Here is a 24,712-nt window from a genome sequence, read left to right as displayed (position 1 = left end):
CACCTCCCTTCCTGGTCTCGTTCTTTGTGGCGCCCACAGGAAGCCAAACTCTGATTTGGCCCATTGGCCATTCCCTCAACTTTCCTAATACCTTCCTTCCCCTGGCCCTTGCTTTGCTATTTCCGTTTGCTTGGCACACCTTGCCCATTCACCCACTGCCCATCTAGAAATTCCGTACATCTTAAACACAGAACTCAAATTCCAGTTCCTTCGTGGAGCTTCCCTGCTTGCAAGCGACAGGGTTTTCACTCATGGCAACGATCATATGCACCCTGTAACATCATTTCCTCCCCTGCCTGCAGGCTCCCAGGGGTCCCAACGACACGCAGGCGTCTGTGTCACTCCAACGCCTAGCATGGCTCTGAACACGGCAAGTATACAACGAATGTGTAAAATGCTGTGGCTTAGTGAGTATTCAGGTTGAAAAGCACCTACCCACGCAAACGTATGCAGTTAGAGTCCAAATGAAAAATACACAGACACACACACACTTTATTATAATACACATACACACACATAATACCATAAATTTATTATAATACACACACACACACACACACACACACACACAAAACTTGGAAAATATCCAGAGTTTTTCACATTCTTTAAAAACATGACAGAAGTAAGGGATAATATGAGGAAATGTAACCTCATAATTTTATAATTTAGGTAATAATGTAGTCTACTCAATTAAGAATTCTACTAAATTAAGACTGTAAATGGCAATGTCCCTTATGTATTTAAAATTTTGTATTTCTATTTATTTACAATATATAAGTTTTCAAGGATTCATAGGGCCTTATTCATAAATCAGATTTTGTAACTGGGCTCTTTATTTGTTACGTAAGCAAATCCAAAGGCAATCAAGTCCTGAAAAGTGGATGAAACCCCAAAAGAAACTCTCTGTGACCCACAAAGCCCTTTAGTAAAGCATTGCCTGTGCACTCTACACTCCTTGGATGCATTTTGATCTGCTAATGTTTATATGAAGGATGTTTCTGCCAGCTGTGATTTCTTTTCATGTAACATTCTAGCTCTCCACTTCTATTTGTATAATTTAGAATGTGTTTCCATCACATGTTGCTGTTAGCTGACAGGCACGCCAAACATTTCAAAGACTACAGGGCGGTTAGGAGAGGTTGTACAGTGCAGGTCAGAAAGAGTGCAGGGAAAGAAATCAAACTCTCCTGTTTTATCTTCCTACTTTTGCTTGCTTTTGGTCTTTACCCTACTGTGGTCTTTGGCAATTGTGAGTATATATAACAGCACCTACCATACCTTCTCATTTAGCACAAGTTGGATTTGAAGAGCCGAAACAAGAAAACACTTAAGGAATCCAGAGACTCTCAGAGAAGTAAATTAGATCTGTTGTTTCTTTTAGCTCTGCTCTCCTGTTCTTTATTCTTTATTTTTAAAAATATGAATATATGAATTTCCCCCCATTTTTCAACCCTCATCTTCCCATGCTGTAAGCAAGTGAAGTCACTAAAGGTCACTTAAAGGCACATAACCTTATGAGTCTGGTAAATGTGAAAGGCCATGGTATAGATCAAGAGATTGGGGGAAGACACGGAACTCTAGGAGTTTACAGTGAGTAAACACTCAGACTCTGTATAGTACGTATCACTGTCTGTTACACGAGAACTGAGGCCCATAAGTACTCATTGTTTGAAGTAATATAAGCATAAGCAGTCCTTCAAAAATTGAGTATAAATACAACAGGAAAAAAACAAGCTATAAGGAATAATTTTAAATGTCCAAATATTTGTGTCTCTTGGACAAAAATTCACTGTTCAAGAACAAGAGAATTTTAGAAAGTAGCAATTTTAAAGAAATGAAACCTATGCAAAATCAATTTTAGTCCTTAATTATGTAATTTATAAGTCTGAAAAAAGAAATCCAGGCTGTTAATTAATAATTCTGGAAAATATTTTTTCATGCATATATCTATAACAGTAACTATTATGTAGTCTCACTCTCTCTATTGAGAGAGACCCTTACAGAAGTAAATCTTCCATGGATAATCTCTGTATCACCCTTTACCTCCAACTGCCCACAAGCCACTCTAACACATCTCTGGAAACTGATGGGTGGTCTAAAATCATTTATGATGTAAGGGTACCTGCAATATGTTAACGACATCAACATTTGCACATCTAACCAATACATATTTAACCAAGATAATCTTTTAAACCGTGACTATATAAGGAAGTGACATTATAATACAACAGACAACAGACTTTTCCCAGTAAACTACACAGCACTTTTTCCATTGACAAATTCACCTCTTCCCAGAAATATACAGAGATAATTGAAAAACAGTAATAGCAAAGGGTTCATTAAGCCATCAGCATAAATCACCTGTTTTCAGCATATTCACTTAACCGTAGTGTTAAGTGCATCAATGTGTTCATGGAAAGGATAGTTACTTCTAAACACTTCATACAACAAAAGGTGGTGACACAGTCTCATCAGCAAAACTGGCGGTCGCTACTCAAGAGATTCATTAACAATTATTGATAGTGATTTTAAATAACAACTTATCCAACATCCACTTAGTGTTCACTTCATTAGTTCTTTAGAATGGGAATTTAACTCTAGAATAAACACAGTGTCTTCTGACTACAGTCAACAAGCTACAATGCCAGAGCCCACAGTTAGAGGTTTGCAGATCTGACAGAAGGAATCCACTGTACAGCATGGATCTCTGTCCGCACTCAAAATATCTAATGATATTTTTCATTTATACCGAACTTCTTTGAAAAGTACTGTACTGTTTCACATGATCCTTTTATTGTAATAAAATGTATTAAACAGAACCTTTAGATGAGGTTTAAAAGCAGCTGAAAAACTGGCTGCTTCAGGCTCTAATTATCAGGGGACTGTTATCTGGGAGTTTGGGCTCTCAAATATCAGAAACCCCAATAACTTATCATAAAAATACAAGCTCTTGCTTTTGAAAAATATACAAAATGCACTGCACATGGAAACATCTCTTGATTGTCAAGGAAGACAAGATATCAGTCTCATTCATGGATCCATGTTGTACTTGGGTTTCAGTGGTCTTTGTTTTTGCAGATTCCATTTCTCACAGTTTTGGGCAGCCTCTGACCTTTGGTGTAAGCACGGTACCAAAAGTGGAGAAAGAGCAGCAGAAAGATGCACCCATAACTCATAATGATGTACAGAAAGACTGGAAACTGGTACTTGCAATCCTCCATGAAAAAGAACTGGCCTATGTGGATGGTGACAATAATGAACTGGACCTAACAGATGAAAGAATGGAAAATATTGTTCAGATATGAAGAGTCACAATGGAGCAATTATTTAATGCATTCTTTGCCTGCTTAGGTTTAAACACTCTCCAACCACCTCCAGGCTACAGCTGGGTAGGGAATTTTATCTTTCAATCTAGCCTCCATAGGAGTGATAGTGGGTGGAAAAATGTCAAAATCCAGATGGGAATTTGGAACCACTATCCAGTCCCACCAAATGGCACAACTCCAGAGGACCTGTGCAAATGTCCCTGTTGCTGTGCAACGTAGCAGCCCTTTCACACTCAGAGAACCAACAGGGCAGGTGTTCTGCAAATCTTTGACGTTAGTCTTTGATTGACAAAATGCACATGGACCACTACCTTATGGCCTAATATTTAGGACAGTTTCAATTTCAAATAGTTTGTTGTTAGACCAGGTATTTCAATTCTGGGGAAATAAATACTTTCTAATTAGAGCTTTGCCAATTTTGTAGGAGCCTAAGCATCTCTGAGTCCTCATATCTGCCATTTGCCTTCCACTGTCATAGATAAAAATATATCCTATTTGCCAACAGCAGCAGAGGCTGCAAGGAGTAAGACAGATTTAGGGACCCTCCTTGTGATGCCCAAAGACTCTGTGTTCCAGAACATTCTACACAGTCTTAAGAGGAACACCGTAATACATTATAATACAACAGACAACAGATTTTTTGGATATATTTTTTCTCCTTATTAAAAGGCAATATGCATTCTGTGGAAATTTTAGAAAAGTAAAAATTAAACATTAAATAAAAAAAGTATACATTAAAATAAATAACAACTACCCACAATCCATCCCTTATCACCACAGTTAAGATTTTCACAGTTTCTTTTATCATCATCATCAACTTTCCTTTCATTATATTAAGGAACTTCTATGACATTTCTGTGCAGTAGCGACAATTCTTCTCAGTTTTCAGATGAAGAAATGAAACCTTAGGAGTCCTAAGCAACATCCTCAACATTCTATGCAGGTGTGATTGTGTATAACTGATATATGTGAAATAATAATGAATAAATGCCTATTCTTCTATGTAAGTATTTCCCCACATTATTAAAAAGTCTTTACAACGTTTAAGAGTATGTTAAGTGAAAAAGACTAATACAAAATTTTATATGCAGTATAATACAAATCAGGCAAAAACTATACACATGTATGCATAGAGGAGAAAAGCTAGATAAAAGCTAGATGAGAATAAAATAAAGTATCAGCTCTGATATCTTTGAGTGGTGAAATTATATTTAGTTTTCTTTCTCTTTGCTTAACTTGATGTTCTTATTTCTCTGCAGTGAGCATATATTATTTTAAAATCAGAAAGTATACTTAAAAAGAAAGTAGTTGAGAATAATTTTCATGACTTCATAATATTCCAAAATAAGAATTAAAATAATGTATTACACCATTTCCTTAGGGTTGGTTATTTAGGATATTGTCAATTTTAAATACAATAAACAACTCTTCAATGATATACCCTGATATTGACTTAACACCCTTACAGACTAAAATATCAGTCTCTCACCTGGGAGAATACATTATATAAATACGCCAATTTTCATTTAACAAGTTGTAGGATTTTAATAGAAATTAAGCTTCAACACGCTAGCTACGCCTAAATTCCACTTTCTCTTTAGTGTTATTGGCAGAATATAACACTAAGTTACTATAGACTACAAATCTGAAAAAGTGAGGATCATACAATTTTTCTTTTAATAGAAGACAAAATTTAAAGCAAATCATCATCTCAACACATAGTTACTCTTCAAAAAAGTTATATGCCATATATTTTTGGGATTAATGCTTGGAGAGTATTATTAGGTCTAAATTGAGTACTTTCGCCCTTCGGAGCATTGTTTGCTTGAGGACAGTGCTCTAACCTACGTTCTCAGGAAAAAAAAAAATCCACTTAAAAAGAAAGCGATTGTGAATAATTTTCATGACTTTTTAATATTCCAAAGTAGAAATTAAAATAAGTTATTTCACCACTTCCTTATGTTTGGTTATTTAGGGTGCTGTGACTTTTGTCATTATATGTATTATGCCACCAATGTACACTTTAACCCTCACAGTACTTTTACTAGTTGGAGGAAAAGAAACTTAGAAATGTGAGGACTATTCAGGCAAACACATAGGAAGGCTCATAATTCCCTCAAAGTTACATTCCCTCAAGGTCATTTAGATCTAGAATATGAAATTTCTAACTTCTAATTTAATATTATGCCTACTGAGGTTCACATAACTTTGAGATTATTTTAATGATAAATTTGTATTTTATATAAATGCATAAAATAGTATAAAGATGGTATAAAGATACAGATTTTGATTTAATGTCTGGGCCTCTTGGCTACCAAATGTGCTTTGTTTTCAATAAAGGTCCTGACAACAGTTTAAATAAGATAGAAATAAGATGTGATGCCATATAGAGGCCGGACACTTCATATCCCTATTGTTTTGTAAACTTCATTCTTTATTCAATTAATATCCTAATTTATTCAATTAATATCCTTATCCACAGAGAAGACAAATGACCCTAGTTTAGTTTCATATATTGTTTTAAAGAAAACTAATTACTCACAAGCTGTAACGACGTCAAATATTTTTTCCACCACAGGTATTTCTGGTAGGCTGGTCCCAACGCACACAGTCCATAGTAGGAATACATGACGACATGCACGGCTGTATTTAGAAAGGCATGGAATGTCCCCAAGCCACCTGCAAAAGATAATTACTGTAAAATGGCGGCATCTTCCTAGAATGAGACCCACGCAGCCATCACCAAATTCAAAATATAAAACATTTATGACACCAGGTAAGGTTCCCATACCCCCTTTCAAAGAATGCATCTCTCATGATGGAACCATTATTCTGATTTCTATAATGAACCATTAGTTTTACCTGCTTTTAAACTTCATATAACTAGAATTATATTGGATATATTCTTTTGTGCCTTTCTTTCAATCAACATGTTTTTAATATTCACCCATGTTGGTGTGCATATTAGTAGTTTGCTTTTTTATTGCTACGCAGTAGTACACTATATAAATACATCAGTATTTATTTATACTCCTATTGAAAGATATTTGGATTGTTTCCATTTTGGGTTGTTATGCACAAAACCACTAGGAATATTTCTGTACATGTCACTGTGTGAAATCAAACTCATTTTTTCCACTCTCAATTTTCAATAAATATTTTTAGTGCCACAAAACTGTGGCGGTCAAACCACTGACATTCATTAGTAAGCTCGGCTAAGTTTGCTTTAATCAGTTATTGTTTTTCCAAAATAAAAATAAATAAACATTTATTGTTAAACCACCTTTGTTTCCTGCTTCCATTTGATTTTTCTGAATTGTGCCGTCCTATCTTGGTTTTCATCTTCTACTTTCCCCACAGCTCCTACTCACCACGTTTAATTTAGAATAGAAGCGAAGAACGCTGGGGGGATGTAAGCAAAGATCTTTAGCTGGCCCAGTAGTACAGTGGGACGGGTGACAGGGTGCTCAGTTGGTAGGGGTCGGGGGGAGTGGGGGACAGAACTCTTTCCTAGCATCTCTTCCCAAAGTGGCACAATCGAGAAGAATCTGCATTCTTTATGTAGAGCCTGATTCAGCTTAGTAATGTTGGCCTGAAATTTAAAATTTTCTCTAAAATATTCTATCCTGTTTATTCCAGTATTCTTTAATTCCAGAAATAAAGCGAAACCTCACAAATTTGGACCGACTGTGTTAGAAGGACCAAATTCATAAACATTATGAATTTCAGAAAGTTTAAAGCAAAATAAAAATTACTGCAGAGCAGAAATGAATTACTTTTTAATAATCATTTATAATTGCAGCAATTCTAGATATTACCACTGCTAAAGTACTCCCTTAAAATAACCTGTCTTAAGTAATTCTTTTTAAGTAGCTTAAATATTCCTCCAATGTCTCGTTTACGATGTATTGTCACCTCATAAACTTTCCCTTCCTGAATAAATAAAATTTTAGCTAATCCTTTAATTATTACACATTTTAAATCAGAAGAAACTGAATTAATGAAGATTTTTAACAACCTCCCAGCTTTTATTATTTACATTTGAATTAGTCTTCTTTCCCAAAAGAAACCTAAATAAATATAGTGGTGTGGAAACACCTTTTCTAGGTGTAATTTAAAAATAGAATGGTTGTCTATTTCTGATAGTTTAGGAATCAAGCTGCTTAGCAGGGATAAGCCAAATACCTCTCAATTCTATTTATGTCTCGCGATTACAAACACACAGGAAATCTACTGTACCCTTGCTAACCAACTACATCAGAACCTGTCTCTCTAAGACACCGCTCCGACTGTTTGGTATGAGTGTCCATGTTGCCAGTCAGCAGCTTTTATCATTTAAATGTCCTAAAACAAGGATCCTATGGACAGGAATTTAACAAAGCACTAGTGTAGCTATGAGTGTTTAGTAAGGATTACTGATCAAAATAAGCTATCAAAATAAACTTGCTTATTTTCTCTAATTTATGATTATTTTCTGATGTTATTTCAATGAGTTTGTTTACAGAACAATCACATTTTACTTAGTAATGATTTTCATATCTTATTGGAAGGCTTCTCCAAAAAGTATTTCCTAAGCTTGCTCTCTCTTTGTGGTAACAGTTCTGAAAAGAAACATCTCAGAATGAATTACAGTTAGCGCCATCACCTTTTACTCCTTTGGTTGGGGAAAAATAAAGGAATCACCTAATAAATTATTATAATTCTCCATATCTCTACAAGGGGGATTGTGCATAATTAATATAAAAACTGTCACAGAAATATTTTCATCATACTCAAAAGAAAAGCTGGACGGCTATTATCCCAGAGAGTTGAACAACAGGCAAACAGGACATTAAACACTAGACAGAGATCAGTTATGCTCAAGGTTTTGAAAGAACAGTTTAAAAGGGGCGGTTTCATTCTAGGAATGGAAGCCAATGCCAAACCACATCTCTGGAAATACCCCAGCTCTCGGTGTTGTGCTTGTCACTGAGTAGACATCAGGTGTACACGTATTTACCAGAGCCTACGTGAAGGCTGAAAGAAATCCAACTCATGGAACAGGAGAGGAAACAAACTGTTATATTCTACTCCTGACGTCTCGGAAAGCAGAAGGGGGCCTAAGGTATGGCCAATGAACCCACAGCAAAGTGCCTGATGTCCACAAACATGGTAACACTGAACACTTGAGGAGTATCATAGGCTTACATTTGCATTACTGAAAGCATTGTTTGTTTTGAAATGGATTCAAAGATAGAAATTAGAAAAGTACTTAACTCCAGTCTTCATATAAAATTTGTCTTTCCCACTACAGAAGGCACAGATATTCAATATAGGAAAATTACAAAATACAGAGCAGGATAAAGAAGGAGACAGAAACCACTTTGTGTGTCAATCTCTCTAAATCATTGTATTCTGAGGTATTGCTTTCCGATCTTTTTTCTGTTTTTATATACTTTCCAGTGTTGTGATAATATTCTGGTCTCATGAAAGAAATCTGAGTAAATAAATTATAAGGGTGTAAAAGAACCTTTTCTAGCACACTTTAAAAATAGAAGAGTCACCTATTTCTGATAAGTTAGGAGTCAAGCTGCTTAAAAGATGAGCTAAATGCCTCTCAATATCATTAGCATTTCACAATTATATACACACAAGAAATAGCCATTCAATTAGTGGATGTTTAGGTATTTTTCAATATTTCACCAAGATTAAAGATGTCAATGATATCACTGTAGAAAGAACTGAGAGGCACAATATACATGTGAGAGGGAAAAAAAAGAAAGTAAAGATAAGTAAAATAATGGAGATTAAATAATATAGCTATACTTGATTTGTGAAATGGACACAGATGAGATTCCCCTGTAACATGAGTTAAATTTTCACATTAACATACATTATAAGAAAAAAAAGCTACATTTACTTTTAAAAAATGCTCAACAGATAACTGCAAATTTGGGGCAAGGAGATACTTTACATATTGAAAAACCCAATGCCCATGGACATGGCAGGGACCGACCGCCCTCCTGGCTCCTCTAGGATCTGGCATCTCTTTTGTGCCACTGGCTTATCCATGTCTTCTCATGCTCTGAGACATGAGACATGCAGATTTCCCCCCCATGCCTAGAAGTCTAAAACTCAAACAAAAGTTCCTCAATTGTGGTTCCTCTTTATTTTTTAGTGTTGCAGAGTCAGAATGCCTAATAGAGGTGAGCCATTCACAGAAATGTTAAAACACAGTCTAATATGGGCTGCAGGCCTACTTAAAGATTTCGTAAATATAAGAAACTAGCATAAATAAATGCCCCAACCAACTTTTGCTAATAAGATAAGAATATGTCATTGGGAATATCACTTATTCAAAACTTAATGATAAGGTCACATTATTTAACCTCCTGTTTTTTCCAATTCTAGATGTTCAGAAGCATAAAATCCAAACCAAACAAGAGTCTGTCTTCTAAACTTTTGATTTAAAAGTATTTTGATTTAAGTATTCTTGACCTAAAAAACAGTATCAAAATATCCTTTAATATAGTAGGATGCTTAAAGAAGTTGGGACAACTGCAATTTGACACATCTTTAAAAAGCTGTTAGGGTTTAGCGTACATATCAGTTATTAGAAATTAAAGGCAAAGAAGACATGGAACTTGAGATACACATTCTAACTCTCTGAATACATATAAGGATTAGATATCTAACTATATTCCTATAAACCCGAGGCTTTTACCATTGCATTTATTTATTTGTTTATTTACTATTATTTATTTATTTAAAGAAATTTAATAGAACTCCATGGGAAAATCATAAAATCCAAACAAAACAATTGAAAGAATATATGTAGAAGACTGTACCCAAAAGTCAATGCATTTCTAAAGAATGGAGAGTCGGAGAAGGATCTGGCTAAGAGTCCTGCATTTCGGATTCAAGCAATAAAGAAAGTTAAAAGTTTGATCGAAGTGATTCTTTGATGTTTTGAGTTTCTCTTAAATCACATTTAAGGATAGATTTTGTGTTTATAGCATACAAAAATGTTATTATTTATAATAAATGATCCCAACTCTCCCTTGGCTACCTGCAGCAAATTTGACGCCAAACCACCAGGTCCATGGCATGATGGTATGATGGAAGACATGCAGAAAAGTCACTTGGCTATTTTTCTTACGCAGAACAAAAAAGATCTGAAATAATTTAAAGAAAATCAAGTTCATATAAAATCATGCAATAATTTATCTAGAGTTATAAAAATATTGACAAAGTGAAAACTATTTCACATCATAATTTTCTTTGAAAGGACTGACTTATAGAATGCTCACAGAGGCAGCTGTTTCTCCGAGGGGCAGTTCAAAAGCTAATTAGTATGAAGGAACTTCAGTATGATGCCTAGTCATGGGAGAATCGATAAAAAGGTGAAAAAAGAAATTGCATGCAGATTTGAAAATCAAAGATATCAAGTGAAGACTATGGCTAAAAATTATCAAAAGAAATGTTATTGGTAAAAAAAAAATCTACGTGAATTTTAAAGTATATGGGAAGACAGGAAATCTTAATTCTTAGGCTTGGAATATTCTGCATTGATCTCTAACACATCCTCCCAATTTAGGTAAGGGATTAAGCAAACTGAAAGTAGACTTGCAACAAATCAAAAGTTAGCAAGTTATTATTAAAGAAAAATAAAGAGGGAAAAGCTTAAAGAGTTAACTGGGGACATAGGATGGAAAAGAAAGCAAAGCTGCCTTGGAAAAACAAGAAGGGCAACGAAGGAATGAATGTACTCAGTGGTATGCAGAAACTCTACAAACAAAGACAGAATAGAAACAATTTCGGGGGAAATTTTTTTCAAAAAATATTCAAGAGGAGAATTAAAAGTTTCAAAAAGATACTCAAAATTCAGGAGTGCAGCAATGAGTCAGACTTTGAAATACGGTACTAAACAGAGTAGCAGAAACAAAAGTGCTTGGAGTATTTCAGAAGTGTGGTTTAAGGAAGGACACAGAGGCAGCAACCATTTCCTTATGGAAGCTAAACCCGAGAACATGCAAAGCACAAACAATGAAGCCAAAACGCATTTGCTTGTGCACATGAGAGAAGGCAGCATCGTGCAACAGAAAAGCCATAAAAAAGCAATCTGAGATCCTAGCCCAACAGTAGCAGCATTCCTTTGGGTAAGTCACTTAACCTCTTGGCTTCATTGAATTTTCAGAGCTTTGGACTTTAATAGATCAATAGTTCTCAACCCTGGCTGCATATTACAATGTCCAAGAAGCTTTTTTAAAATAGCCACGTCCGCTCTCTACTCTAGACCATCTAGCTCCAAGTCTCGGGATGGGGCCCAGGCTTTTCGCTTTCTAATACAGTTAAGTCGACTGCACCATGAGGGTTGAGAACCACTGGACTACAGCAAGCGTTCTCAAAGTGTGGACCTTGGACCAACTGTAATAATATCACCTGAGAACTTGCTAGAAATGCAAATTATTGAGCTCCATTCAAGACCTACTGAATCAGAAACTCCAGGGGTTGGGATATGGGCATCTGTGTTTTTAACAAGCCCTCGGGGTGATTCTAATGCCTGCTAAAGTTTAAGAACCACAGGAGTGATTCTATGCTCACTAAAGTCCTTTGCAATTCTAACATTATGCGTAGTCATCTGAAAAGGTAAAGCATGTTGAGATTTGCCACAAGAAATGTAGTGGTATATACTCTGAAGAGAGAACACACTGAGGCCCAGGACTGGTTCCAGATAACCAAGACCCACATGCCACAAAGATACAAGAATTGTCCATCTTTCCTATTCTGGACACAAAGGCACATGACCTTCTCCTCTCCTTATGGACTCTAGGCTTGGAATATTCTACATTGTTCTTTGGCACTTTTCTCCCAGGGTCCAGGTGCTCAAATTCAGTTTATCCCCAGGCAGAGAGAGGGCTCACGGGCAGCTGAAGGTAGTTTTGATATTACCAAAGTTACTGATATGCCAGGGTAACTTAATATTATTGGATAAGTTTATGAATTTTGAAGCATTTATCCTCTTAAAGGAGTGCGGATGACACAGGGCTTTTGTAAGAAGAACCAAAGGTAAAACATTCTCTGCTCTTTGCTTTCTAAACTTGCTTCCCCAAACAACTGTCATCCATCTATAGAAAGATGCAGTTTTGTAGTGTATGTGACAATTACCTGCTTATCTTAAACAGGTGGTAGATGCATAAAACCTTTTGGAATTTGCAAGAGACTAAAAAATAAGCTTTTCTTATCTATTCTCTAATATTACTGATAATAAAAGGTAGGTCTGCCTGAAGAGAAGAGATAACCAAAGTTATCAGACAACTGAACTCTAGCAGTTTATTGCTTCAATGAATCATCAAACATTTACAGAATGAGGTGACTACATACTCACAGTGTCTAATAGCTCAATAAATTTGGAGAAGTAATAAAGCCAGCAGGTGCGTGCCATCTGCAGAAACACACATAAATATGAATTTATTTTATTTTTTTTACATGGAGGAAAAATTGGTGTGGTTTTTTTTTTAATTTTGGCAAAATACACATAACATAATTTACCATCTTTACTATTTTTACTCTACAGTTAAGTGGCATTAAGTATATTCACACTGCTGTGCAACCATCACCACAATACATCCACAGAACTCTTAATCTTGCAAAATGGAAACTCTGTACCCATTAAACAACTTCCCATCTCTCCTTTCCCCCCCCCCCCCCGTTTCTGACAAAGGCCATTTTAATTTCTGTCTCTGAATTTGACTCTAGGAACCTCACATAATAGAATCATAAGGTATTTGATCTTTTGTGCCTGGATTATTTCACTTAGCATAATATTCTCATGGTTCATGACTGTTGGAGCACGTGTCACAACTTTTTTCCTTGTTAAGGCTGAATGCTATTCCATTGTATGTACACATCGCATTTGTTTAACCGTTCATTCACCAACGGACACTTGGGTTTCCTTCACTTTTTGGCTATTGTAAATAATGCTGCTATGACTATGGGTGTACAAATATCTTTTTGAGTCCCTGACTTTAGTTCTTTTAGGTATATACCCAGAAGTAGGATTTGCTGGATCATATAGTAATTCTGTGTTTAATTGTTTGAGTAACCAGATATGAATTTATTTTTAAATCCGAGAAATTCAAGAAGAAGGGCACCAATTGTCACGTTACAGAAAACAACATACCTGACTGATTTTTTCTGGTTGGTACATTTTAGCTTTTTTCTTTCACTATTAATATTCTAATAATTGAGTCATTTACTCATTCTGAGTTCACATTAAGTGTTACAAATAGAGCCCCAAAAGTTTTAACATCAAGTTTGAGTTACAAGTTTTTCCAAAAAGAAACTTACCCTCAACGCTGTAGGCGACCGTGAGTAGTCAACTATTTCACATCGAAATGAATAGCCTGTGCCCCAGCCAGACATCACAAACTGCAAGAGACCACATGCGCTTTAAAGAAGGAGGCCTCTGCTCAACAGCTACCGCAGAGGCAGTTTTCACTGACCCTTCATCATGTGCTCAGCTGAGTCAGCAGCCGCGCAGGGGGAAAGGAGGGTGAGAACAGTTACAAACCAGGGACGCGCTGGGTATCAGAGCAGTAAGAATTGTCAAAAGCATAAACTCATATATTATTTAGGTAAACTGCGTTTGGACTAAAATGTCCATCTCTTGGGATAATTATTCTAATACAGTGGAGAACAAAACACTGGGAGTGTATTGCTTAAACATCAAACACTGGGAGGTATATGCTAGGTATATCTATACAGGACTGGGCATATGTTTGTGTATTCCAATCAGAATACCTGGGTCCAAATTCAGTCTTTTCTGGTGATTTCCAATTGTCCCAATCAGTCAAAAAATAAATGGGCAAACCAAAATTCCTCAATGTACTCATAATGGCTGCAACAACTGCATTTTTCCTGTCCTTAGCTAGTGGGTGTGATGAGAAGTGGTAAACCATGGCTCTTAAAACTAAGGTTGACCAAACACAAGGCTCAGATACTAGTTTGGCTTTGAGTTCACATGACAAGTAAGAAAGGAAAATCTCAACATTAAAAATGCAATCTAGCGAGCCATAATTCCAACACACCCACAAAGTGACCTTATGCTAGTGGTGAGAAGAAAAAGCCTACTGTTGATAAGTCTGAACCGTAATTCAAAGATTATATTGACATTCTTTCAGTCTGATGGTGGGAAGGTCTTGTTTTAAAACAGTATCTGAAAATGAAAAACTGAGGATTGTAATTTTAAATTAATACCTATATTAAATGTTTGGCTTAATTTAGAGTTCTGAAAACACGAACACTTTTCTTCTTTGCTCCCCTGTTGTCACAAGTGCTAACATCTTCCCTAGAATGTCTCCTTTCTCAGTATAATGGTGATATAATTTTCTGAAATTGAAGTACATTTTATTTATTTATTTATTTATTTATTTATTTATTTATTTATTTATTTATTTTTTATTTATTTATTTTAAATATATCTTTATTGATTTCAGAGAAAGGAAAGGAGAGGGAGAGAGAGAGAGAAATATCAATGATGAGAGTCATTGACGGGCTGCCTCCTGCACAGTCCCGACTGGGGACCGAGCCCGCAACCCGGGCATGTGCCCTGACCGGGAATCGAACCCCGATCGCCTGGATCCTAGGTCGATGCTCAACCGCTGAGCCACACCCGGCCGGGCTGAAGTACATTTTAAATTTCTATTTTTAATTACTATTACAGCTAAAATGACTTTACCATAAATTAACTTCTAAAAAACAAAGGTTTATAAGGCATCATCAGGATGCTATTTCAATGGTGAAAAGATAAGAAATGAAGGAGAAAGAACAACTATTTAGACTGCGGTTTTTAAAAACGCACCATCTTTCCCTAGCCAGTTTGGCTCAGTGGTTAAAGCATCAACCCACAGACTGAAGGGTCCCGGGTTCGATTCTAGCCAAGAGCACATACCTTGGTTGCAGGCTCTGCCCCAATTGGGTTGCGTACAGGAGTCAACCAATCGATGTGTCTCTCTCACATTGATGTTTCTCTCTCTCTCCCCCTTCCACTCTCTGAAAAATCAATGGAAAAAATATCCTCAGGTAAGGATTAAAAATAATAAAAATTTAAAAAAAATAAAAACACACCACCTTTTTCTAAAACTAGCTTCTAGCTTGTGCTGTGAGATCACTTAATCACAATGTTAACTTGGTAAGTTATGAAATCTTGAAAATTAAGATTTGGAAAAGTATAAGACCTGTTTCATGGGTGACAAAAACTATCTTACAAAAACAAGTAAATAAACTTTCTCTAAGGAACAAGGGAATGTGGTACAGAAATGACCAATTCTCCTTTATGAAATCTGTCATATAGCATCCTCCACATTCCCCTGAGCTCAGACTTAACTTCTGACTGATGAAAGGAACACTCTAAGCCCATTTACTTAAACCAGGGTGACGGATTCTCCACTTTTCCGTGCCCCAAACAAGCACTGCGCTGAACAGGAGAAGCTGAGTGACGTGGCCTTCTGTGGGGTCTTCACTGGTCTCTCTTTATATGTGTCTGACTGATGCCAAGTAACTACCACATTCAAATCATCACTAAAAAAAGGCATGTGAGTCTAAAAAATAAGGCACATGGGTTCCTTTAGTCTGATCCAAGTCCCTTTCACCTTGTGCATATTTGCCCTAACATCCCTGGTGGAGGTGTTTACTCTGTGGAACCAATAAACCACATGTTCCGATGTGTCCTGGAGATGACAGGCTGCTCAGCTGCCAAAAGTCTTTGTTTAAACAGAGAGTGGAACTTAATGCTTTCCTGATTTAAGTTTAGGAACATTCTAAAAGTCTATAGGCTTTTGACATGTGTGTCTATATTTTAGGCCATGAAGAAGAAAAGGTAGCCTGGCCAGGCGTGGCTCAGCGATTGAGCGTCGACCTAGGATCCAGGTGATCAGGGTTCGATTCCCGGTCAGGGCACATGTCCGGGTTGTGGGCTCGATCCCCCGTCAGGGGTGTGCAGGAGGCAGCCGATCAGTGACTCTCTCATCACTGATGTTTCTCTCTGTCTCTCTCCCTCTCCTTTCCTCTCTCTGAAATCGATAAAGATATATTTTTTTTAAAAAAAGAGGAAAAGGTAATAATTTATAGTTAGCAGTTAATAAACCCCAAAATGGACATATAAGTAACTCAGTATTAGTGGTTAAAGGGACATAGAAACTCTCAAATTCAGTTATTTTCAAACCTTTTTTAATGTTGTAACTGCCATAATAGAAATCAAAACTAATGGATTGTAACTGAATTACTTCCTGAGAAATATATTAGAGGACAGCATATTCAATGACACAATCAGACACAGCATAAAGGGACGTGAGAGACAATTTGGTTCAATCCTGACTATAAAATGGGATACCTGAGGCCCAGAGAGGTTAAGTGACTTCCTCAAAATCAGGTAGCTAGTTAGTAGCATAATTGGGACTAACTAGCCCCTGGTCTCCTGGCTCCCAGATCTGTTCTTAACACTGACCTACAGTAGGCTATATCCTATCTATGGTAACATGCCAAGAACATGTATTTTCTCTGTTACCACTTCTATTACATCTTCCCTTTCATGGTCCAGAAAAGACAGTATAGTGGCCTATGAGTTAATTTTGGAAATAAAGTAGAAGAAATGGAAGACAGCAGAGTAAGTCCAGACGCGAGGGAGGCCTGTGAGAAATGAAGCCAGAACAGTTTGAGGGTGACCGGATCAGGTGGATTCACGGTGGGAATCATGTTGGAAGGATTCATGTACAGACACCACAGTGTGAAGAGAGGCCAGGGGGCCCTGCTGGACTCTTGTAAGTCCCACTATGAGGAAGCACATCTATGCTTCAGAGGAAGCCAGCCAGTATTGGGAGAAAAAGCAAGGAATCTAGAAGAGCAGTGAGGTGGCTGAGGCATGTTAATAGCAAAGAGACAGAAACTGAACACATGAGTCTGCTTCTGGGTCCTGAAAGAACTGCATCTCTCTTACTGACAATTAAGGGACAGGCTCCCTTATCTACTGCTTTGTGTGAGCCTAAGTTCTCTGTTCCCCCAAAGCTCAAAACAGTTCAACCTCATAGCTCATCAGAGCATGCAGAAACTAAAGATTCCTGCCATGACGATGACAACTCCTTAGAGTCAGAATGAGCTCTGATGTCAGATCTTGATTCAAATATCAGTCCTTCACTTACCAGCTATGCTACTTTGAGTAAGTTACTTAATTTCCCCAAGTATGTTTCCTTAAAATTAATATTTATGGATTCATCCACTCATTTATTAAGGCTAACTATGTGCAAGTCCCTGGACTCAATGTTAATTTTTCTCACTACCTGTGAGTAAATTATATGTAGATCCTTCAGAGTTTAATATCTGGTCTATACATAACAATTTTGGGGCAAATCCCTGCTCTAGTGAGCTATGTTTCTAAAATTTCTTTAATCTCGAGTTTTACAGTCATAACAAAAAACATAATGACAGATAAACAGGAAGACTCAGGCAAAATTCCCCCATTAGGAATACTAAAGAACTTGCCTCATAACACATATACACAGAAAGGAGTACTATGAAAAAATTGTACGTTATCATCGCTTTCTTGAGTTCAAAGGGCTTTCGATTTTCCATGAGCTTTGGTCCCAGAGAAGTGACAAAATAGACGTAGAGTCCCAAGATGATGGTTTGTGGCAGAGGTGAGGACATGAGGAACCAGTCTTCAACCCTTGGATCTAAGAGAAAAACAAGATATGAGTGCACACTCACTTAGCCAAGAGACAACTGACAGCAGCATTTCTTCAAGCGAGCACCTAGACCCTAACGTTGACAGTGGACTCTTTGGGCAGTGATCACTACCATCTTCAGGGCAAAGGGAAATCACCAGGGATAGTGACGGGGTTAGAAACAGTGAGGCTGTTAGGCCCATAGGCTTCAAAGGGCAAAGGGAGGTAGTGGTTACCACAAACCAGGAGAGAGTCATATGGAGAAGCCCTCTGGAGAGAAGTTGTGACATTCAGTTGATATTCCAACACCACCCTCCTCCCTTTCTCCACTTTCCTGGGGTTCTCCATTGGCTGAACCCAACCAGAAACCAGAGGACAGGGGAGCAAGCCCATGGAGATAGCCCATAATATTCATTCTCCAGGGCCCAGTGCAGCATGTGGAGTGGATCTGGAAGACCGAAGATACCTACCAAGGTCCTACCATCCACCCAAACCACTAGTAACATTTTAAAGTTTCTCCATCCAGACATTCTTTTATACACTAAAATGTTTGTGTTTTCTGTTTCTTAACATTCTTCTTTCCCCTGGAGAACTGGGGCATTTCCATATATATTGTATCATAGAATCATAAAATTGAAAGCAACCTTAGCATCTCCTAAGTATCTAAATGTGGGTTTTAACAATCCAAGCCTGATATTTTGAACAAAAGAAATGTAATAGCCTTACAACTGTGTAAAAAGAAAGTCACCTGATTACTGCTAGTTCTAGGCCAGGAGAGTTAGATGCAACTCAAGATGAAATGTGACTAATTCTATACTATTAAGTAGTTTGGGGGTAATTTTACTAAATTGCCTCATGAAACCAGAGCATTATATATATATATATATATATATATATATATATATATATATATATATATATAAAAGTATGGACAAGTGCATCTGACTCAAAATTGAGTATTGACTAACCTTAGGTTGCTAAAGAGAGATGGGGTAAATATAGCCCTTGCTCATTTAAACAGCTTATGATGTAGCCAATTACCGAAAAACTCTGAATACCCTTTAAGTCTGACTTCCTACTCAAACAGAAACAGAAAAAAGTTTGCTGACATTCATACAAACACAAAGTTCTCAAAATTAAGAATATTTTAAAATTAATATTGTCACAGTTTAAATCAGAAAAAGCTTTGAAATCAGCTATCCAAGAGTTTGTTGCTGATGTCTTCTGTTGCTTCTCTTAGCTTCCTTCCTCCCCTTCACAAGTTTCCCGGGACATCTGTGTACCATGTGCTATTAAAAAGGCCATGAGGACCCCTAGTCTCAGGTCTAAACCTCACCAAGGAAGTCTCAGTATATACAAGTTGTCATACAACTGGGGACCAAGGGATAGAATTAGAATTGATCAAACTTCAACGGATTTCTTCTATCAATGGCTAATCCAAACCTTATTAAATACATGAATATCATAAGCCATATTCATATGTCTAGTTTTTATCCCCAGTGAAATAAGGTCTTAAGATCAGTACCAAAGAACTTCTGCAAGGATGTTAATTAACATTATCACCTTTAGATGGTGACAATACAAATGATTTTTATTTTTTTCTAAATGTTTCTGTTAACACACACATCACATGCATGATTGAAAATAGGTTGTTTTTTTAAAAAAAATGTCAATAAAGGAATTCCTGAATTGGAAGTATGTTATTTTATTTTATTATTTTATATTTTATTTTATTCTTTCATTGACTCAGCAGGGGAAGAAAGTCAAATGATATCATCTTTCTGTTGGTAACAGTATAAACAAAACAAGTCAGGAAAAGCATGCTGGGCTGGCTCAGGAAGCAAAAGAAAATAATTTTAAAATAAATAACTTTTGCTTATAATTTAACATTTTAAGCACACACCTTTTTAAAAACTCTGCGTGTGACTTTCAAGTTTTACAAATTAAAAAAAAAAAATCATATCCTTAGAGAAAAGCTAGTTAATTTTATTTCTCATTATTTGAAAGCAAATAATAAAACAAAACACTAAGCTTTTTTATCCTATTTCAACAAGGCTCTGCAGTTTTGATCCTGGCTCTCCCACTGACTCATTATGTGACTTGGGGCCATTGATTTAGTCTCTTTGCTTAGTTTCCTCATTTGTGAATCGAGCATAAAACAGCATGTATTGAGGGGAAGGGATTTGGGGGACTGGGTGAAAAAGGTGAAGGGATTAAGAAGTACAGTTTGGTAGTTACAAAATAGTCACGAGGATGCAAGTATAGCACAGGGAATATAGTCAATAATATTGTAATAACTATGTATGGTGCCAGGTAGGTAGTGGAAATATCGGGGGAACACTTTGTAAAGTACATGATTGTCTAGCCACTGTATACCTGACACTAATACAAAATAATATTGAATATAAACTATAATTGAAAAATACAATACAATAAAATAAAACAGCATATATCTCATAGAAGATTTAGTGAATTGCTGTATGTAAAGAGCCCAGCACAGCCTAAATGCTTAGTAAGTGTTGCTACTACATGACAGCTGGTCTCAATTCTGTGAGCATAGCAGAATCACCTCTGGAGTGTTTAAAAGTCAAGTGGCCAAAAAAGACCCTGATGCAACTGAATCAGAATCCTAAGGTCCACATGAGTCTCAGGCATCCATATTTTGAAAACGCTGCCCAGGTGACCATGATGAACTGTCAGAACTGAGAGCCAGAGGTTTGGTGGACGTCTTTCTCCTATATTCAGGGCCTCAGAGTCCCTCACCATTGTCTCCTGCAGTAGTCATTTATGTGGTTTCCCTGCCTCCTGATCCAATCAGCTACATCTGGTCTTCTGTACAACTGCCAAATTCCTAAAAGTGCAGCTCTGCTCAGATTATTCCCCTGCACACATTAGCTCTCTCTACTGAGCAGATGAAATTCAAAGTCTTTAATGTGATGTCCACGACTCTGACAACTGTTTGTTTTTCATGTGAGGTAATGGGCTCCCATGATGAAAAGTTTACAAGTCAGGTGTGTATGGTGATTTGATAGGGGAGGTAGGGGGGGCTGCTCGGTGACGTTTAAAGTTAATCCTGACTCAGTCTATGACTTCACAAACTACAAAAGGTTCAGGGATAAGGTGAGCTCAGCTTCCCCCAGAGACAAAAGGCTGATGATGCATCTTCTATTTGGCATCAGAGTTGGGTTTAAGTGTCATGAGTAGAGCCGAGGAGAAAAGGCAGGCTGGCGGAGAGTCCATACCCCTGTGATCACCAATGTGCTGACTTATTACTAGTCTGATCGTTCCTTTCTAAGAGTGTTCCAGAGAGAAAGCGTACAGGGGAAGTACAAGTGCCTCATATGCAGAATATTAATGAACTTGTCCATCAACTGCTTGGAAGGCAGTGTTCTCTTCTCAAGTAGCATGTACAGGCTCAAAGAGTACTCCCTTTAAAAGTCCAAGCACCAATAAGATGGAGAAGCTGGAACTAAAGCAAGCATGTACCTCAGTACTTGGTGAAGCACTAACGGTTGAGAATGGCAACACTCTTGCTCAGACTCCATCTTTTTACAAAAAGATCACAACTAAGTCTGAAAAGTTATTATTACCATGCAAATACAAGAAAAGGTGCCTTTTAAACATCGGAAAACATTATAGCATTATTTCAAAATCTGACACTTCATATCTAAGAATCATATTAAATCCTCTTAGAGCTTAAGCATTAAACTATTTTTAAATTCTGCAGCTGTGGAATTTTCCACATGAAATAACAATGCATGATCACAACTTCTCTAGCAATAAGAAAACCAAAGAATACCAGTAAGTTTCCTGAAGGCGACTCAGGATTAGGGCCAAAGCCAAGAATACACTTGAAATTCTTGGCCCTTGATCAGGTGCTCAGAACTTCCCAGGGTAAGCAAAGTAAAGCTGAACTAAGAGGCCAGAAACGATTCCTAATGGCTTTCAGAGATCAATACCACACTACGCAGAAGCAATAACCCTCTCCTCTTTTACCTGGAAGTGTTCTTTTAAAGATGTAACTCTCAACACAAGACTTTTTAACCCTTCTAGAGTCCAATGACAACAAAAAAACGTTATGAAACTTTTAAAAAGGTGATACACTATATTGAAAGGATTTTAAGATGAAAATGCTCTATCAGTCATCTGTAACCACCGCCCCCACTTGCACTGGGAAACTTTCCAAATGACAGAGCACTTCCATGTATATTATCTGGTAGCTAGTAGCTACCGTTCTCATCTCTGTTTTGCTAACAAAGAAACTCAGAGACAATAAATCATTGGTTCCAGATCACCCAGCTACTATACTAGCGTCAGAACTTACACTTAGGTCTTTGCATTACAAATCCCATACCTTCCCTTCTCTCTCAAGACTTCAAATTAAGCCTAACTTCAGATACGTAGCCCTGCCTGCCTCTTCCTCTCATCCTTCTTGCCCTGTTTGTGACACTGTTCCCAGGGCTCTTCTTTTCTCTCCATAACCATCCCCAGCCCTTGGTAATTCCTTTTTCTGACCTAATATTATTCAGCTTTTAAATGTAAGTATTCCTAATAAAAAGTAAAGAGTTGACCCAAGAATAAAAGTAGAAATGGAATTTAGAAGTAGTTCATTTTTAAATATTTTATACTTCTATCTAGCACTATATAGATATTTATCATCATTTAAATCAATTTGGCTCTTAAGTTAGCATATTGATTATCTGAGTCTCTTGGGTTCCTGCATTTGGAATAGTAGACAGCAAGGGCTGAATAGCAAAGGATCTGTTCTTCCAATCAGGTCTATTTCAAAAAATGTACTCAAACCTACTTGGTCCCCAAGTTCAAATCATGAGAGTTGAGGTAGCAAAGTACACCTCTACTTTGAAAAGCAATTAAAACATTAGTATTTTCAAAATAAACAAATAAAAACAGAAACCATTAGAGAACAAAAAAATAAAATACTGTGTTTAAATACTGAATTTATGAAAACAAACTACTATAAACCTTCAGAGAAGAATGATCTCTAAAAAAACCTATATGTTCTCTGCATCATTACATAAGTTGAAAGAACTATAAAAAAAGAAGAAACTATGGAAATAATCACTCTCCATTTCCCTACCAGAGTGAAGCATCTCTATTTATGGGATCTTTTTGAGATCCTTGGCATTCTTCAGGGGTAAAACTGTTGGGACCATTTTTTAGTGAAATAACATTGGTCTTTAGCAGTCTACTGGAACTGATGGCAACCATGAAACAGTGTATCATGGCTAAAATTAATATTAATTGGAATATAATTCCAATTGTGGTAGGTACCAAGAGGTGGAACTTTTTCCACCTGAATTTAGTGAGCATGTGATTTTTGGTTGACAGGTAAGAAATAATCTAAAGTGATGGCGGTGAACACGTGCAAAATAATTCAAGTGTGAAACCAGAATACTTATCAGAAAACATAGGTTCTAGTTTTTCTGCCAACAACTAACCATCTCTGGGCCTCGGTTTTTTTCAACTCGAAAATGAAGAGTTAGCTTCAATAATATCTAGGTCCATCTCAACTCTAAAATGCTCTGATTGTCTATATTTTTAAAAATTTACCTTTATTATATTTTTAGAACATTTTGTAATAGTTATAGAAGCAACACACACATAGTGGTTTAAGAAAATCTAAAAAGACACAGATAAGTAAATAAGAAGTCACTGATAATCCTACCACACAGAGATAACTGCTAATCCTCACAAAAGAAATATATGTGGTGTTTTATAACCTGCTTTTCATTTAACGTATTTTAAAACTTCTTGCTGTGGGATTAAATGTTTTTTCTATAACATTGATTTTTTTTTTTAATGGGCAAGGAGAGAAGGCAGGCATTTCAGAATTATTCAGGGATTACCCTAGGAAACACTCCCGGCCCTTTCTGATACACCCCTGCAGTTCTGGAAGCATCCTGAATAGAGTCATTGTTGGCAGTAGCTGTTATCTCCTTTAGGAGCATTAGGGCAGAATCAAGCCTAAGAGCACTGTGCCTCCAAATCACTTTCAATGGCTATTCAGTCGGAATGTACCATCATTTACTTACCAATTCTCTTCATTGGATATTAAAACTATTTTCACCATTATAAACATCATAAGGAACATCCGTGTAGGTCTATCATTGTACATATCTGTAATGAAACCCTGGACACGTCTTCTTTACTAATTAGTAATAAAAATAATATTTTGAGTGTCCTTGAGGGAGTGTTAAGCTGCAAAGTCTCTCATTCTGTTTCAGTGAAACCCTATTAAATATGGGGATATGACATAAAAAGGAAGGATAAACCTCAATTAGGAAGAAGGGTTACTTACCAGCACCCTTGATCCAATTACCATAAAGACGCACAGTCCTCGATGTAAGATCACTGAAGGCCATTTTCCACGGGATTTACTGGCTCTTATAGTGGGTTCTTCAGTAAAACAAAAAAAGAAATGCATCATGATCTATGAATGCAAATAAAGGCAAGTTTTTCGTGATACAATATTAAAAACGCTACAAATTTAATAGAGATAACTGGCAAACCCACAAACTTTTGCTGAAGGTAAATGCATTAGTGAACCACATTAAAACCTGACGCGGCTGCAAACAGTTAAGGCTTTTCATCATTGTAATAACAATGCTTACTTTGGTGAAAAAGACTGACATTCTATGTACAAGACACAAAAGGAATAAATGAGTC

The 24,712-nt window shown here is 36.7% G+C and overlaps 1 protein-coding gene across 4 annotated transcripts in view; it reads right to left on the bottom strand.

Moving 5' to 3' along the window:
* Positions 1-1,422: 1,422 nt before the first annotated feature.
* Positions 1,423-24,712, bottom strand: part of ELOVL7 (ELOVL fatty acid elongase 7) — a 69,383-nt gene continuing 46,093 nt past the window's right edge. For 3 of the 4 annotated variants that reach the window (XM_081131073.1, XM_081131074.1, XM_081131075.1), the window contains 7 exons: positions 24,345-24,442; positions 17,844-18,034; positions 13,656-13,736; positions 12,694-12,750; positions 10,375-10,480; positions 5,869-6,005; positions 1,423-3,266 (listed from right to left, as the gene is read on the bottom strand). In XM_081131073.1, the coding sequence (XP_080987199.1) occupies positions 3,057-3,266; positions 5,869-6,005; positions 10,375-10,480; positions 12,694-12,750; positions 13,656-13,736; positions 17,844-18,034; positions 24,345-24,408 (846 nt within the window). In that variant the 5' untranslated portion in view covers positions 24,409-24,442 and the 3' untranslated portion in view covers positions 1,423-3,056. The remainder of the gene's footprint in view (positions 3,267-5,868; positions 6,006-10,374; positions 10,481-12,693; positions 12,751-13,655; positions 13,737-17,843; positions 18,035-24,344; positions 24,443-24,712) is intronic. The other variant, XM_081131076.1, reaches the window with a different exon arrangement.

Source organism: Miniopterus schreibersii, assembly GCF_964146895.1.
Source record: "Miniopterus schreibersii genome assembly, chromosome: 3".
NCBI lineage: Eukaryota > Metazoa > Chordata > Mammalia > Chiroptera > Miniopteridae > Miniopterus > Miniopterus schreibersii.
The sequence above is the reverse complement of the archived record's forward strand: the minus strand, read 5'-3'. Positions and strand labels throughout refer to the sequence as shown.